This window comes from Oryza sativa, chromosome 3 (assembly GCF_034140825.1).
Source record: "Oryza sativa Japonica Group chromosome 3, ASM3414082v1".
Classification (NCBI taxonomy): Eukaryota; Viridiplantae; Streptophyta; class Magnoliopsida; order Poales; family Poaceae; genus Oryza; species Oryza sativa.
In genome coordinates this window covers 25,607,344-25,621,119 of record NC_089037.1, presented here as the reverse complement: position 1 = coordinate 25,621,119, position 13,776 = coordinate 25,607,344, and the positions used below count along the sequence as shown (strand labels likewise).

Sequence of the window (13,776 nt, the reverse complement as noted above, 5' to 3'; positions counted from 1 at the left end):
ACTGTAGTATTTATATTAAGCAACCAAAACTCCAAAAGACCATGTATATTTTGATAATCAAATATAAAATGAGATGAATTTTAAGAAATTAAAAATGTTAGATGCAGAGATGTATAACACCAGTGTCAGATCCAAGTTGTATTTTCTACTCTTATGTACAGAATGAAAAATTTTCATCCCCTTGATGTGTTGCGTAACACCCCATATTTAACAATCGAGTCAGCTCAGGCAATTTGATCGAAACGTCCATAGTCACAACAAGCATCGCTAGAAAGAGCGGTGTCATGATATAAAACTACTTGCATATGCCACAAAGGCCAGAATAGATTGGCCATCTCACACAAATGTCAATAGCAGGCAATAGTAATTAGTTTTTTTGAACAATGAGGCAGTAGTAAGTTGATATAAAACTTGTTTAGATTAATTTTTCAGAACAGCTTGACACATGACCGCATCACTTTGTTTGTTAAGATAAATGATATTTTGCAGTGACTCAAATTAAGCAGGGTTAAACTGTAAACAAATTATATTTTCTCACACTACTGTAGGGTCCACAGAAAAAAGCCTCAAGCTTCCTGTTGGATGATTTCCACAGAAATCGAGGAGACATTCGAATTGATGGATCTGGATCAGTGTAGGTACTGCAAGACTACGTGGAGAAGGGTTGACACGATCTGCATCTGTTAACATCAGAAGAGCTAAAAACATTAAGTACCTTCAGGCTGCAGTTGGAACTTGTCAAACTGATATCCCAGGTGAGAACCATCGTAAATCCTGGATAATTAAGAGAGACTCTAAAGGCAGTGACAATCCCCAGTCACGCAACTCTCCATGGGGGCAGCAGCAGATTCCAATGGCTGTACCGATCGTCCCGCCAGAAACCCTCACCGGTAGTCTGAAAGAGTGAAAAGCGCATTCCGTTTCTCTTTGATACAAACAGCCAATGCAAATCCATTGACAGATATGTGAAAGTTAAGTTGTGAACACTTCTGAACCAATGCGCTCATCAGGGTCTTCTATGTTTCTTTGATTGTACAAACAACAGAGGTTGACTTATGCTTTGCCCGAGAAACAATACCTTCAGTAGCTGTCGGTCCTCAAGTTGTCTCAGTTGCAGCCCCAACCTTAATGACAGCTACATACTACTAATATAGAAAATCTAACATAAAGGGGCAAATCCAATTAATAGTGGATCTGAAAAAAAAAGGTATTCAATGGTGAATGACACATAAATATAATCTCAACACTAATATAATGTATACATTAATTATAAAAAAACATACATGAATATTACTCTGGCACAAATGTAAGATATAAAAGGCACATTGTTTTCTATTGGACTAATATAACACCAGAAATTGCTTAGAACAAATATGGCTGCATTCGCCAATAGATTAAGAGCCCGGCCAGCCATGAATGCAAGAATGGAATTTAGCATAATCATAACAAACACCCACTAGTTGAATGACTAAAGAACTGCAGTATTATTCATGAACATATTCTAACGCTAATATTCAGAAATCAAGTATTGCTTTCGGAATGAACAAACTATAACATTAATATTCACAAATCAAGTATGGCTTTCTTTCTGATGTTTCTGTCACTTAATTATTTCTTTTCAAGCTAACTACATGTCTACTTCCCCCATGTCAGAGAAAGCACAAGTAAATTTCATCCTAGATGCATGAAATTTCACAACAGACACAAGAATGTGTTATGTTATAGACACAATTCTAAAGAATAGACCCCAGAAAAATTGCAAGCCAAGTCAGGGCGTTGAACTATTATCCATTCTTCACACATTGATGCATACCATATGCCCATATCCAGGTGGCAACAGAGAAGCACTCTTCGCTGCAAATACAAGAATTTTCACAACGTAAGTAACTGTCCCTCGAATGTCATCAACATGCATGAGCTCATGAAGTTGACAAACTAAACAGGGAGTCAAGGACTCAAGGTTAGGCAAAGTTCAGAAACTAAACTGAATCAGAAATTGCATCAAGTTCAGAAAATAAACAGTAAAGCCATCAACTCTGGAAGACTCCAAGACCAAGACGAACCCTCGTCTCTGTTGCTGGGTGGCAGGTCCAGGTGACCAGGATGATGGGGAACAGCCCTGGCGGCTGCGCGGCTCCTCTCCATGATCTCTTCACTGGCACTCAGCCCAGCACCATTTGGAGATGAAACATGCATCCCTGGTTCAAGTTCATGGAGCCATGTGGAGAAGCGGCAGCGCTAGCGGGGCCGCACAGCGGAGATCGGTGAAGGGCGCAGACGACGGCGAGGCGAAGAGGCAGAGGCTGCTCTGGGGCGGCGTGGAGATCAGCTTGGAGGGCGACGATGACCCATGCGACTCCGGGCGATGGTGATTTGGCGGCGCTGACGAGAGAGGTGAGAGCGGCGGGCGTCGGTGTCCCGACGGCGGGGATCCTAGAGGACGGCGTCAGTGTGGGGACGGCGGCGACGATTTGTGAGGGACGGCTGCTGGGGGAGGGGCGGCGGCACGGTGTGGGGACGGTGGCGAATCGTGGGCGGCGGCGCAGAGGAGATCGGCGAGGCGGCGATGATGGCGCGACGCGGGGAGAGCGAGGAAGCGGCGATGATGGCGGATGCGGTTTCCGTGGATGGGAGCGGTGCGCGGTGGGAGGTGAGGGAGGTATGGTTCGTTGGATCCGAAGCGGTGGATGATTCTCGTCCGTTGGATTTGATGAATGAGTATGTAGGTGTAAGAATGAGTTGGTGAATTATAGGGTAGAAGATGAGTTTTTCCTTAAACAAGACGAAGAGGAAGAGAGACTCGGGAAAGATAGGGAGAATAGTAACTGATCATCATACATCACCTGTTACCATGCTCCACTATCAATAATAGTAAATGACGTCGATCGGTTACCATTACTTTATTTATGGATTAATTCTCAGAAATGGTTTATATATTACCTTCCTCTTGATTAGCATGTGAGATCTAAAGAAAAAACTTAGCATTCTACTACTCTTAGTACATTTTAAACACATGAACCGATACCCGATTATAACTAAATCAAACACCAACTTATCAAGACCCAATGAGGCTCAGGCTGCACTAGCCAGACACTGATGATCTCAAATCAGAAGCAAAACCAACTAAGCAAAACGGTGAAAATACGGTATTGCACAGTGGATTACGCTACAGTAGCGCGTTCAAAATTCTGGAGATGTTGCATTGGACAGACAAGAAACAGACATGCATGCGTGCAGGATAGGCGGATAGCTGGGCCTGCCTGGCCGGCCAGCTTTTAATTGATTGCTCGATCGATCAGACGACAAACCCAGTAGGCCAGCCATGCATGCGTTACCCCTAATAACCCTTTTTTCGCAACGGGCAACGGCTTGAGGCAGACATGCATTGCATGCATATGCATGTGTGCACCACATACACGACCGATCGACCGAGCAAACAACAGCTCACTCAGCCTGGACGGACACCCCCGGAAGAGTTGGAGAGAGCTAGGACGACCAAGCCACCAGCAATACATGAAAGATTTTTCCCGTGCGGGTGGAATTAATTTTCATGTGCAGAGCTTCCACCCGTCTGGAACGTAAACCCTAACCTAGCCGTTGTCAACACCACCGCCGCTGCCGCTGCCGCCGTCGCCGCTGCCACCACCGCCGTCGTCGCTGCCACCATCGTCATCGTCGCCGCCTTGCCCGATGTCCACCGCCGTCATCCCCGCGGTCGCCGGCGACGGATCCGGCCTCTCCGCGGTGGTAGGCCACGGATCCGGCCTCCCTGCGGCGGCCAGCGACGGATCTGGCCTCCCAGCAGTGGCAGGCCACAGATCCGGCCTCTCCGCGGCGGCCGGCGACGGATCCGGCCTCCACACGCCGGCCGGTAGACGGATCCGCTCTGCCGCCACCACCGTAGCCGATGTCGCTGCCGCCGCACTCGCCGATGTCGCCGCCGCGCCCGCCAATGCCGCCATCTCCGCCACCCTAACCAAGGGCGCCGCCGTCGCCTAGGAAGAGAGGGAGATGGGAGGATGGGGAGGAGAAGAGGGAAAGGGAGGATGTGGAGGAGGGAGATGGGAGGATGGGCAAGAGGATAAATGGCAGCGCCCGCGTGATGGGAGGATGGGGAGGATTTTCCTGTGCGGGCGACGGCCCGGCACCCGCCTCTCATTTTCCTGTGCGGTTGCACTTATGGTCCGCCTGGAAACAAAAGGGTCTAGTGTCCAGAAAAATCTTTCATGTAGTAGTACGCCGTCGCGGTGTCGTGCATGCATGCATCCATCCATGGAGCGAGCTCCTCTGACGTAAAGTTAGAAAGACGTGGGTCCTTTACAGGTGAGGCCCACCTTCATGGGCTCACATATCAATGGCTATATCTTCGGGACCACCTATACATTTGTCGACAAATTTTCTCCTAAAAATTTGACAGATGTAATTATAGTACAATCATAGTTTAATTACACTGTAACTTGTATATAATTACATTGTAACTTGCATATAACTACCGTGTAACTTGTATGTAAGTTTCACGTAATTTTAAATCGTTAGATCTATTACAAGATTTGTTCTGGTGAGGAAGAAAGAAAATCACAGCACACACATATGTGAAAGGATTTGTTCCCACAGCCTCCATTTTACCGAAATAATATGTTATGGAGAGATTTTTGAAAGTTACATACAATTTACATTATAGTTACAGTGTAATTATATTACGATTGTACTGTAATTATATCTGTCAAATTTTTGGGAAAAAATTTATCGACAAATATATAGCAAAATTGATATCTTAAAGTCAGAGGAGCCTCATCCTCCGTCCATGTATGCTCCTGCCTCGCACGCTCGAGTGAACAAAAAATGGTTGGGTCCCCGGCCTGCGCTGGGTACGGAGGGCGTACGGGGCGGCGGCCGTGTGCCGCCCCGTCCGTGGACGACCGGCTTGGAATAACGCTAGCTGCGTGCCTGCAACTGCAAGTGCAAAATATACCTGCGCGCGCGCGCCAAAGGGAATATTATCCAGCTGGTGACCGTCCGTGATCCATCATGGATTGTCCGGTCCCACGTGGCCCATATAGTATGGCTCCTTCCTTGCTTGGATGCACACGGTATCCATCCAAAACCCGACCATTGGATCGTGCATGCATGTATATATGGCGCCGCTACTTGGATAGATCATACTCCATGTCTTGTGGTTGGTCCAGAGATGTGAAGATCGATATGATGTCTAGCGCAATTCTAGTCACAAGAGTACTACCCCGTTCATTGCTACAAAATTTTAACGGATTTTCTACATATCTCATTTGACATAAATTTTGTAATGAAATCTTATAGATTTTGTATCGTTCGATTCGCACCGAGATTCACACTTTCTTCAACTCCGGCGAGTTCTCTCCTCTTCTCATATGCTGGCGATGCCCCAAACTTTGGTAGCGTAATATTTTAGAATATTGTGGAATTAGAGAAATTTGCACACTTTCTCATTTGATTCGCGAGGAGCTGGATGAGAAGAAACTCTCATGTCTACTTTTGCAGTAGAGATGGAACTAAGAGAGAACCATCGACTATAACCCCAAAAGAACCAGATTTCGTAAACAACATAGAGGAAGAATGAAGGGAAAATCCTACCGAGGCAATTGTATTTGTTTTGGTAGATATGCTCTTCAAGCACTTGAACCCACTTGGATTACGGCGAGGCAGATAGAAGCGGGACGAAGAGCAATGACACGATATGCACGTCATGGTGGAAAAATCTAGGTACATATATTTCCCGACAAACCGGTTACAATAAGACCAACGGAAACACGTATGGGTTCGGGAAAGGGATCCCCCGAATATTGGGTAGCCATTGTTAAACCAGGTAGAATACTTTATGAAATGGGCGGAGTATCCGAAACTGTAGCTAGAGCAGCTATTTCCATAGCTGCCAGCAAAATGCCCATATGAAGTCAATTTCTTCGGTTAGAAATATAACCCCCCCAAAAAAAGTAGTATTGAAAATAAAAAACCAGGTTCTTTTTTCTGGAAAAACAATATTTCTTTCATCCTTTTGCATTGAAATAACAAATTGAAATCAAAATAATATGATTCAACCTCAGACCCTTTTAAATGTAGCAGATAACAGTGGAGCTCGAAAATTGATGTGTATTCGAGTCATAAGAGCTGCTAGTAATCAGCGATATGCTCGTATTGGTGATGTTATTGTTGCTGTAATCAAAGACGCAGTGCCCCAAATGCCTCTAGAAAGATCCGAAGTAATTCGAGCTGTAATTGTACGTACATGTAAAGAGTTCAAATGCGAAGACGGTATAATAATACGCTACACAATAATAGGAAAGGTTAGGGTTTTTAATATTGAATTTATTAAAATACTAAAATATATGGTCAAGAAAGAGGATCTAGAATATATCTAGATGTGTATGTTTATTTATCTATATTCTATATTTAATGTAATTCTTTTTTTAATCTCCTTTTTTTATTTTACTCTTATTGAATCGCGGTATGACGACAATGCAGCGGTTATCATTGATAAAAAGGAAATCCAAAAGGAACTCGCGTTTTTGGCGCGATCGCCTAGGAATTGAGAGAATTGAATTTTACTAAAATAGTTTCATTAGCTCCTGAAGTATTATAAATACTAGTAGACAAGATATAGATCAAATAAAAAATTAGTAGATTGTGTTTCACGTATATGCTTTAGAATCCAAAACGAAAAGAAAAAAGAGAACATGTTGATTATAGAAAAATTAGGAGGAACCTAGAATTAGAGTCTTATGGGCAAGGACACTATTGCTGATTTACTAACCTCTGTAAGAAACGTGGACATGAATAAAAAAGGAACTGTTCGGGTAGTATCTACAAATATTACCGAAAACATTGTTAAACTACTTCTACGAGAGGGTTTTATTGAAAGTGTTCGGAAACATCAGGAAAGTAACAGATATTTCTTGGTTTCAACTTTGCGACATCAAAAGAGAAAGACTAGAAAGGGAATATATAGAACTAGAACCTTTTTAAAGCGTATCAGCCGACCTGGCTTACGAATTTATGCCAACTATCAAGGAATTCCTAAGGTTTTGGGCGGAATGGGAATTGCTATTCTTTCTACTTCTCGAGGTATAATGACAGATCGAGAAGCTTGACTAAACAAAATTGGGGGAGAAGTCTTATGTTATATATGGTAATCGCCTCGCCTATAGCGGTAATCGCCCCACCTATAGTTATAGTACCCAAATTCTATCTTGAACTTCCTATTTTTCAAACAAAAATACAACGTTTTTTTATTTTCAAATAAAAAAAGAAAAATAGGAGAAAAAAATATGACAAAAAAGAAAAATAGGAGAGAAAAAAAAAACCCGAGAGAAGCAAAAATTACTTTCGAGGGTTTAGTTATGGAAGCCCTACCCAACGGAATGTTCTGCGTTCGCCTAGAGAATGACACCATCATCCTGGGCTATATTTCAGGAAAGATCCGGTCTAGTTCTATACGAATACTGATGGGGGATAGGGTCAAAATTAAAGTAAGTCGTTATGATTCAAGCAAGGGGCGTATAATTTATAGACTTCCCCATAAGGATTCGAAGCATATCGAAGACTCGAAGGATACCGAAGATTTGAAGGATACCAAAGATTCAAAGGGTTAGGTTTTTCTTTTTTTTTCTAGGGTAAAAAATTCAAAAGTTCTAAAATTCAAAGGATTAGAGTGTGGTAGTGTACGTGGGGCAGCAAGAAGGGAAGGAGAAAAAGAATGGATTAGGGTTTGGGGAATTTGCATGAATCTCAAATCAATCCAACGGCTTAAAATTTACAAGATATGAGTAGTTTTTTTTATATAAATATGGATTACATAGCCCTCAAAATATAAGCATTTCTCACTATATATCTAAACATCTATTTACTTACATTGAGACTAGGGAAATTCTGTGAAATTTTGTCATGTTACAAACGACCATGGCTTTGCCCATATGCATGACAGCTCCAATTTGGATCCATATATAGTAGCTTTTTTGTATATATGCTTATCGTTGCAATTAGCTTTCGTCCTTCACGGCTAATCTTCAGAAAAGATGTTATGGGCGCGTGTGAGAGGTTCTTATCCGTCTATAAAGGAGAGGTTGTTTTTCTTAGAGGAAAGAGAGGTCCTTAAAACTCCTCTTGGTCCGTGTACGTACAAGACTCCATTTCGTGGAAATTAAAAGTAAATATATTTAAGTAAAGATTACGTGTTACACCCTTCATCCCAAAATAATTTAAATCCTAACTAACCAGGACAAACATTTGTCCTATTTCATAACTAGGATTAGGATTTTTTTTGGACGGAGTAGTATTTGGTTGGAAATTCTAAAAAACTAGCGAGAATTCTGTTTTCAGTGCATAAAATTTGTTTGGAAGTGTTATCTTTTTTATATAAAAAAGATAAATATATTATTACGTCGCATATTGTCCTTGTAGGTAGAAGGACAAATTCAATCAACAAATGAAGAGATGATAACAACAAACACAAATGTGAAGAATTTTCCCGCAAAATAAATCGAACTGCCAATGTTGTCAACACTTTTTATTTCTGGTTTGTTATTTCGTTTCTTCACGTGGAGATCGAATTTAGCCTTAAATATTGTTAAGAAGGAATACATAATTTTTTTTATATTGTCTGCTGTTTAAAAAATATGTTTCTTCCAAGATGGCTGAAATTGTTCCACAAAGCTGACAACGATAATTAACAAAGGTAATTATTCTCCTTTTCTATAGTTTACAAGGTAATTATTATTCTCCTTTTCTACTATTTACAGGGCGATTCAAATATGTATTCAGACCAAGTCAACACACTGAACTAACATGTACTCCCTCCGTCCCATAACATAAGGGATTTTAAGTTTTTGCTTGTAATGTTTGACCACTCGTCTTATTCAAATTTTTTTGAAATTATTATTTATTTTATTTGTGACTTACTTTATTATCTACAGTACTTTAAGCACAACTTTTCGTTTTTTATATTTGCAAAAAAAATTGAATAAGACGAGTGGTCAAACGTTGCAAGAAAAACTCAAAATCCCTTGTGTTGTGGGACGGAGGGAGTACTATATAGTAGGGATAAAAACGGAGCGGATAGTTTCCGTCCGCTCCGGACAAAAACGGATACGAATACCTTTCGGATCGGATAATTCTCGGATAGTTCGGATACGGATACGAATACGGATATTTTCTCCCGGGTACGAATACGAATATGGTACCAGGGTTTCCGTCGGATACAGATAATAATTCGGATATCCGGTGAACAGTGCTATTTGGATATCCGCAGGACCAATGAGACATACCCCATTTCTTTCTAACTCTATAACCTTCAATATACCTTTATAGATTTTAATAGTAGTTTATCTCTTAACACTAGTCCATACTATTAATATTATTTAAATTTTAAAAAATATTTATAAATTATACCTCATTTTATATAAAATGAGCTAATTATATATGTTGATATTTGTTTCCATTAGAAGTTGAGTTGGTTTTCGTGTTCCGAGAAAAATTTGTTTCCGTATTCGTGTCCGATCATATTCGATTCTTATTCGTATTCGAGATAATCCGTATTTGTTTCCGTATTCGAGCTATCCGTATTCGTTTTCGTATCCGGTAAAAAATATGAAAACGAATATGGTATGAGCATTATCCGTCCATATCCGCTCCGTTTTCATCCCTACTATATTGGCACCATACTCCAACCACCTAAACAGACGAAAAAACCCAACTACTGCAAGTTCTTGCGAGAAAACTTGTCGAGCGTCGTCGTGCAAGCTTACTGTACGCGGCAAACTGAAACATGGACAAGTTAACGAACCCAAAGACAGACAGACAGACAGCCGGCCGCCTCCATCCTAGCGACAGCTCAACTGAGATCCATCGATCATCCAGCCTTAGCCATATGCATCATTCTACAATCTACACACGAACAAAAAAAGGGTAGCGCCAGCGCATGGTGCATGCCACATGCCATGCATATGGCTGCTGATTGATTACTCAGTCCTTGTTAATTTCTCATGGTAGTAACAAACCAGCAATTCATTCTAACATATTATATTTTCTTAATGTTAATTTAACATTTCGATATTTATTTTTTTAGCGTTGAAAATGTAGACTAAATTATATAATATGTTAATCCCTACAAAAAATATCGTATTACTAGCTGATGGTACTGTATCTATGTATCTTCCTAACGTCTTGCAAATTAAGTTAAAAACAGTAGTATGACATTTGAGTATTTGACTGCAGATACTCGATCACCTGCAGAGGGATGCATTTAATAACCCGGTAAGACGCGTTTATTAGTGCCAGCTAATTACGTATTCCTCGATAATGTAATTAAGCATGTGTTTGGTTTCTGTACTAGATGGGATGGGATGAAACCATCCCTAATTTTGGGATTGGGATGATTCCACTCACATATTTGGTTTGTAGGATGGGACAATTCTAATTTTTTGTTTGGTTAAAGGGATGAGGGAGAAATGGGATGGACGCTGTTTGCCATCACCGTCAATGACCATCGACTGCGCCACATTAGGACGGATCAAGCACAGCGGCAGCAGCAGGACGGCCACCACCGCCGGAGCACCTAGCCCGCTAGCCCACCGTCGTCGCCGCGGCTAGATCGGGAGATCCCCTGCGCCAGATCCGCCGCCGCCGCTCTCCCTACCTCCAAGTTTCGCCGCCGCCGCCCTCCCTACCTCCAAGCTTCGCCGCCACTCGAGCCCGCCGCATTGACATCACCGCAGCCGCTCTCGTCGAGCATCGCGATGAGCGGTGGGATGGTGCCGAGCATCTCGCTCGTGGCGGCGACCGGTGTTGAGGCAGGGGGTCGTGGAGGAGCGTCGGCGGTCATGGAGGTGGTGGCAGGCGGTCGTGGCGGAGCGCCGGCGGTCATAGAGGAGGCGGCGGGCGCGGGCGCGGACGAGCGCCGGCGGTCGCCGAGGAGACGCCATGCCACGACCGCCGGCGGTCACGGAGGAGGCGGCGGGCGCGGGCGCGGATGAGCGCCGGCGGTCGCTGAGGAGACGCTGTGTGCTCCGTCCAAGTGGGACGAGCTCGTCCGGTCGATTTTGCCGGATGGGTTTGTCCCGTATCTAGGAGGAATATTCCTCTCTAGAGACCAACCCATCCCACTCGTCCGTCAACCAAACACCTCTAAAAATAGGCGTCCCATCCCATCTCATCCTATCCCACCAACCAAATACTACCTAAGTGATCAGGATGAGTCATCAGGTGGTATCACGCCGACATGACAGAGCTGTAATAATTTCACTAATTACTTAATTAATTAATTGACAGTGTTGTACAGCAGTGCTAATGGAGTAATTAATTAGTCAACATGATTCTAGCCAGCTAGCTGGTTAATTCGTGCCTCGAATTAATTAACACAACAAAAAAAAAATCCTCCTTCTGACGCGCTGATCGAATAGGAGTCAGAACTCAGAAGAGATCAAACAGCTGCGGCACGTCCGCCGCCTTGCTGCACTGGGCCGCCGCCACCGCCGGCGGCGGCACGACGGGCGGCGCCGACGACCGGAGCAGCGCGAAGTTGAGGCCCTTGAAGAAGGCGTGGGATTTGACGTCCGCGGCGCCGCGGCGCGACCCGAGGCGCGACCGGGGGTCCTTGTCCAGGAGCCGCGCGATCAGGTCCCGCGCCGCGGCGTCGTGCGGCGAGCCGCCGCCGGCGGCGTCCGGGGGGAACTCGAGCGGGCGGCGCACGATGTTGCGGAGCGTGGCCTCGTTGGTGGCGCCGACGAACGGCGTGCGGCCGTAGAGCAGCTCGTAGAGGAACACGCCGTACGCCCACCAGTCCACGCCGGCGCCGTGCCCACCGCCGCGCGCCACCTCCGGCGCCACGTACTCGTGCGTGCCGACGAACGAGCTGGACCGCGCGTCCACCGGCTCAGCCACGAACCGCGGCCGCCGGCGCGGCGCGGCGCGGCGCCTCCACCTCCTGAGCCTGAACAGCTGCACCTCCGGGAGGCAGGTCGGCGTCGCCGGGTCGTCGTCCGCGCCGTTCCTCGCGTCCTCGAGCGCCGGCGACGCCGTGGACTCGAGCGACAGGTCGAAGTCGGTGAGCATGATGTGGCCGTCGGCGCGTATGAGCACGTTCTCCGGCTTGAGGTCGCGGTACACGATGCCCATCATGTGCAGGTACTCGAGCGCGAGGAGCACCTCGGCGGCGTAGAACCTGGCGGACGCGACGGGGAACCGGCGGCCGGGCACGCGGTGGCGGAGCGAGTGGAGGTCGCCGCCGGGGCAGAACTCCATGACGACGCAGGAGTAGTCCTGGCCGGCGTCGAAGTCGGCGAACATGGTGGGGAGGAACGGGTGGTCGAGTCGGCGCAGGACGCGCTTCTCCGCGGCGGCGCGGCCCAGCTTGCCCTTCTTGGCGAGCGCGCGGCGGTCCACCACCTTCATGGCGTACTCGCACGGCGACGGCGAGCCGGCGCCGCGTTTTCCGTCGAGGCGGCAGAGGTAGACGGTCCCGATGTCCCCGGCGCCGACGCGGCGGACGAGGGTGAAGTCCCGCGGGCCGAGCGGCGCGGCGGCGGCGCGGATGGGCGCCCAGGCGACGTCGGCCGCGCGGTGCGGGCGAGGCGGGGAGGAGGTGGGCGTGGCGGTGGCGGCCGAGTCGAGCGAGAACGTGGAGGAGCGGCCACCGACGCTCGCCGTGCTGCTGCTACTGACGCTGGAGCTGGGCGTGGAGGCGGCGTCCACGTCGTGGTAGGACAGCGGCTGCTGCTCGACAAGCATGGCGGCGGAGTTGGGAGGCTTGGGCGGGAGAGAAGACGACGACGTGGGCGACGCGGCGGCGGCGGCCATGGAAGAGTGTGGCTTGGTGGGCGAGCGGTTGGGTTAGATGGATCCGGGGCTGGTTGGTTTGGGGGGGTTTTGTAGTGGATGGAGGTTTGCGCGTTCGAGGAAGGGTGGTTGCAGGTGGTGGCCATTTTTATAGGAGCTCGAGATGGAGGCAGTACGAAGGCCGGAGCACGGGCCAGGCTCGCCACCTGCGTGATGGTAACATGGAAGCTTCCTTCTTCTCTTCTCATTCTCAAAGGAAGAGTCTGCTGGTATGTATCTCTAGCTTAGAGCAAGTACAGTAATGGGCGGTAGTAGTCAGGGTTTAGGGTTCCGAAATGGCCTTCCGTTTCAGACTCTGGTAGAATGATGGTTTTCACAAATTCCGGTGGAAAGCCGGTAGATTCCGAACAAATTTCATAAACCAAATTTAAATACAAATTCCGTAAGTTTATCGATAAGCTTACGAAAACCGGTCAGCTTTGGCAAATCTTCGAGCGAAATCATCAAAATTTCTATCGGTAACTAGAAAAAAAGGTAAACTGAAAGTGTTTTCCTTTTTTTTAATTCGTTATTCTTTTCTTTCCTATTGTAAATTTCATTAAATACGCGGAATGCATCAATTTTATCAAAAATTTATATCCCAATAGGTTCTATGAATATCATACTATTTATAAGATTTTATTTGGTTTTTTCCTTTTTTTTTATCAATTCAAATTTGAATTTGGATGAAACTCATCGAAATCTCAGACGGCTTCTACTTTCGAGCCTCATCGAAACCTCGGAATTTCATGTAATTTGACCGGTTTTCATCGGAATTGTGAACCCTGTAGTAGTTCCACGTAGGATTTTGTGATGATCTGGAGGAGAGAGGGGAAGAGAGAGAGAGAGAGAGTGAGCTGGCGACTGATTTGTCGCCGAGCTGCACGCACCGCTTGAGGAGATTGTGGGGCCTGCCTTGCGCTGCCTCTTCTC

The 13,776-nt window shown here is 46.0% G+C and overlaps 1 protein-coding gene and 1 long non-coding RNA gene across 3 annotated transcripts; both read right to left on the bottom strand.

The window, feature by feature from the left end:
* Positions 1 to 458: 458 nt before the first annotated feature.
* On the bottom strand, positions 459 to 2,629 carry LOC112938179 (uncharacterized). 2 transcript variants are annotated; one of them, XR_010739789.1, is made up of 3 exons: positions 1,986 to 2,621; positions 1,814 to 1,854; positions 459 to 1,194 (listed from the first exon to the last, which is right to left on the bottom strand). It is a non-coding gene; the product is annotated as an uncharacterized lncRNA (long non-coding RNA). The 2 variants fall into 2 exon arrangements; XR_003241191.2 differs by lacking the exon at positions 459 to 1,194 and having other exon boundaries at positions 1,461 to 1,854; positions 2,064 to 2,629.
* An 8,629-nt stretch (positions 2,630 to 11,258) lies between these two features.
* Positions 11,259 to 13,045, bottom strand: LOC4333549 (protein kinase PINOID-like). The gene has a single exon (XM_015774197.3). The coding sequence runs from the start codon at positions 12,823 to 12,825 to the stop codon at positions 11,440 to 11,442; it is 1,386 nt and encodes a 461-aa protein (XP_015629683.1). The 5' UTR covers positions 12,826 to 13,045; the 3' UTR covers positions 11,259 to 11,439.
* Positions 13,046 to 13,776: the final 731 nt, after the last annotated feature.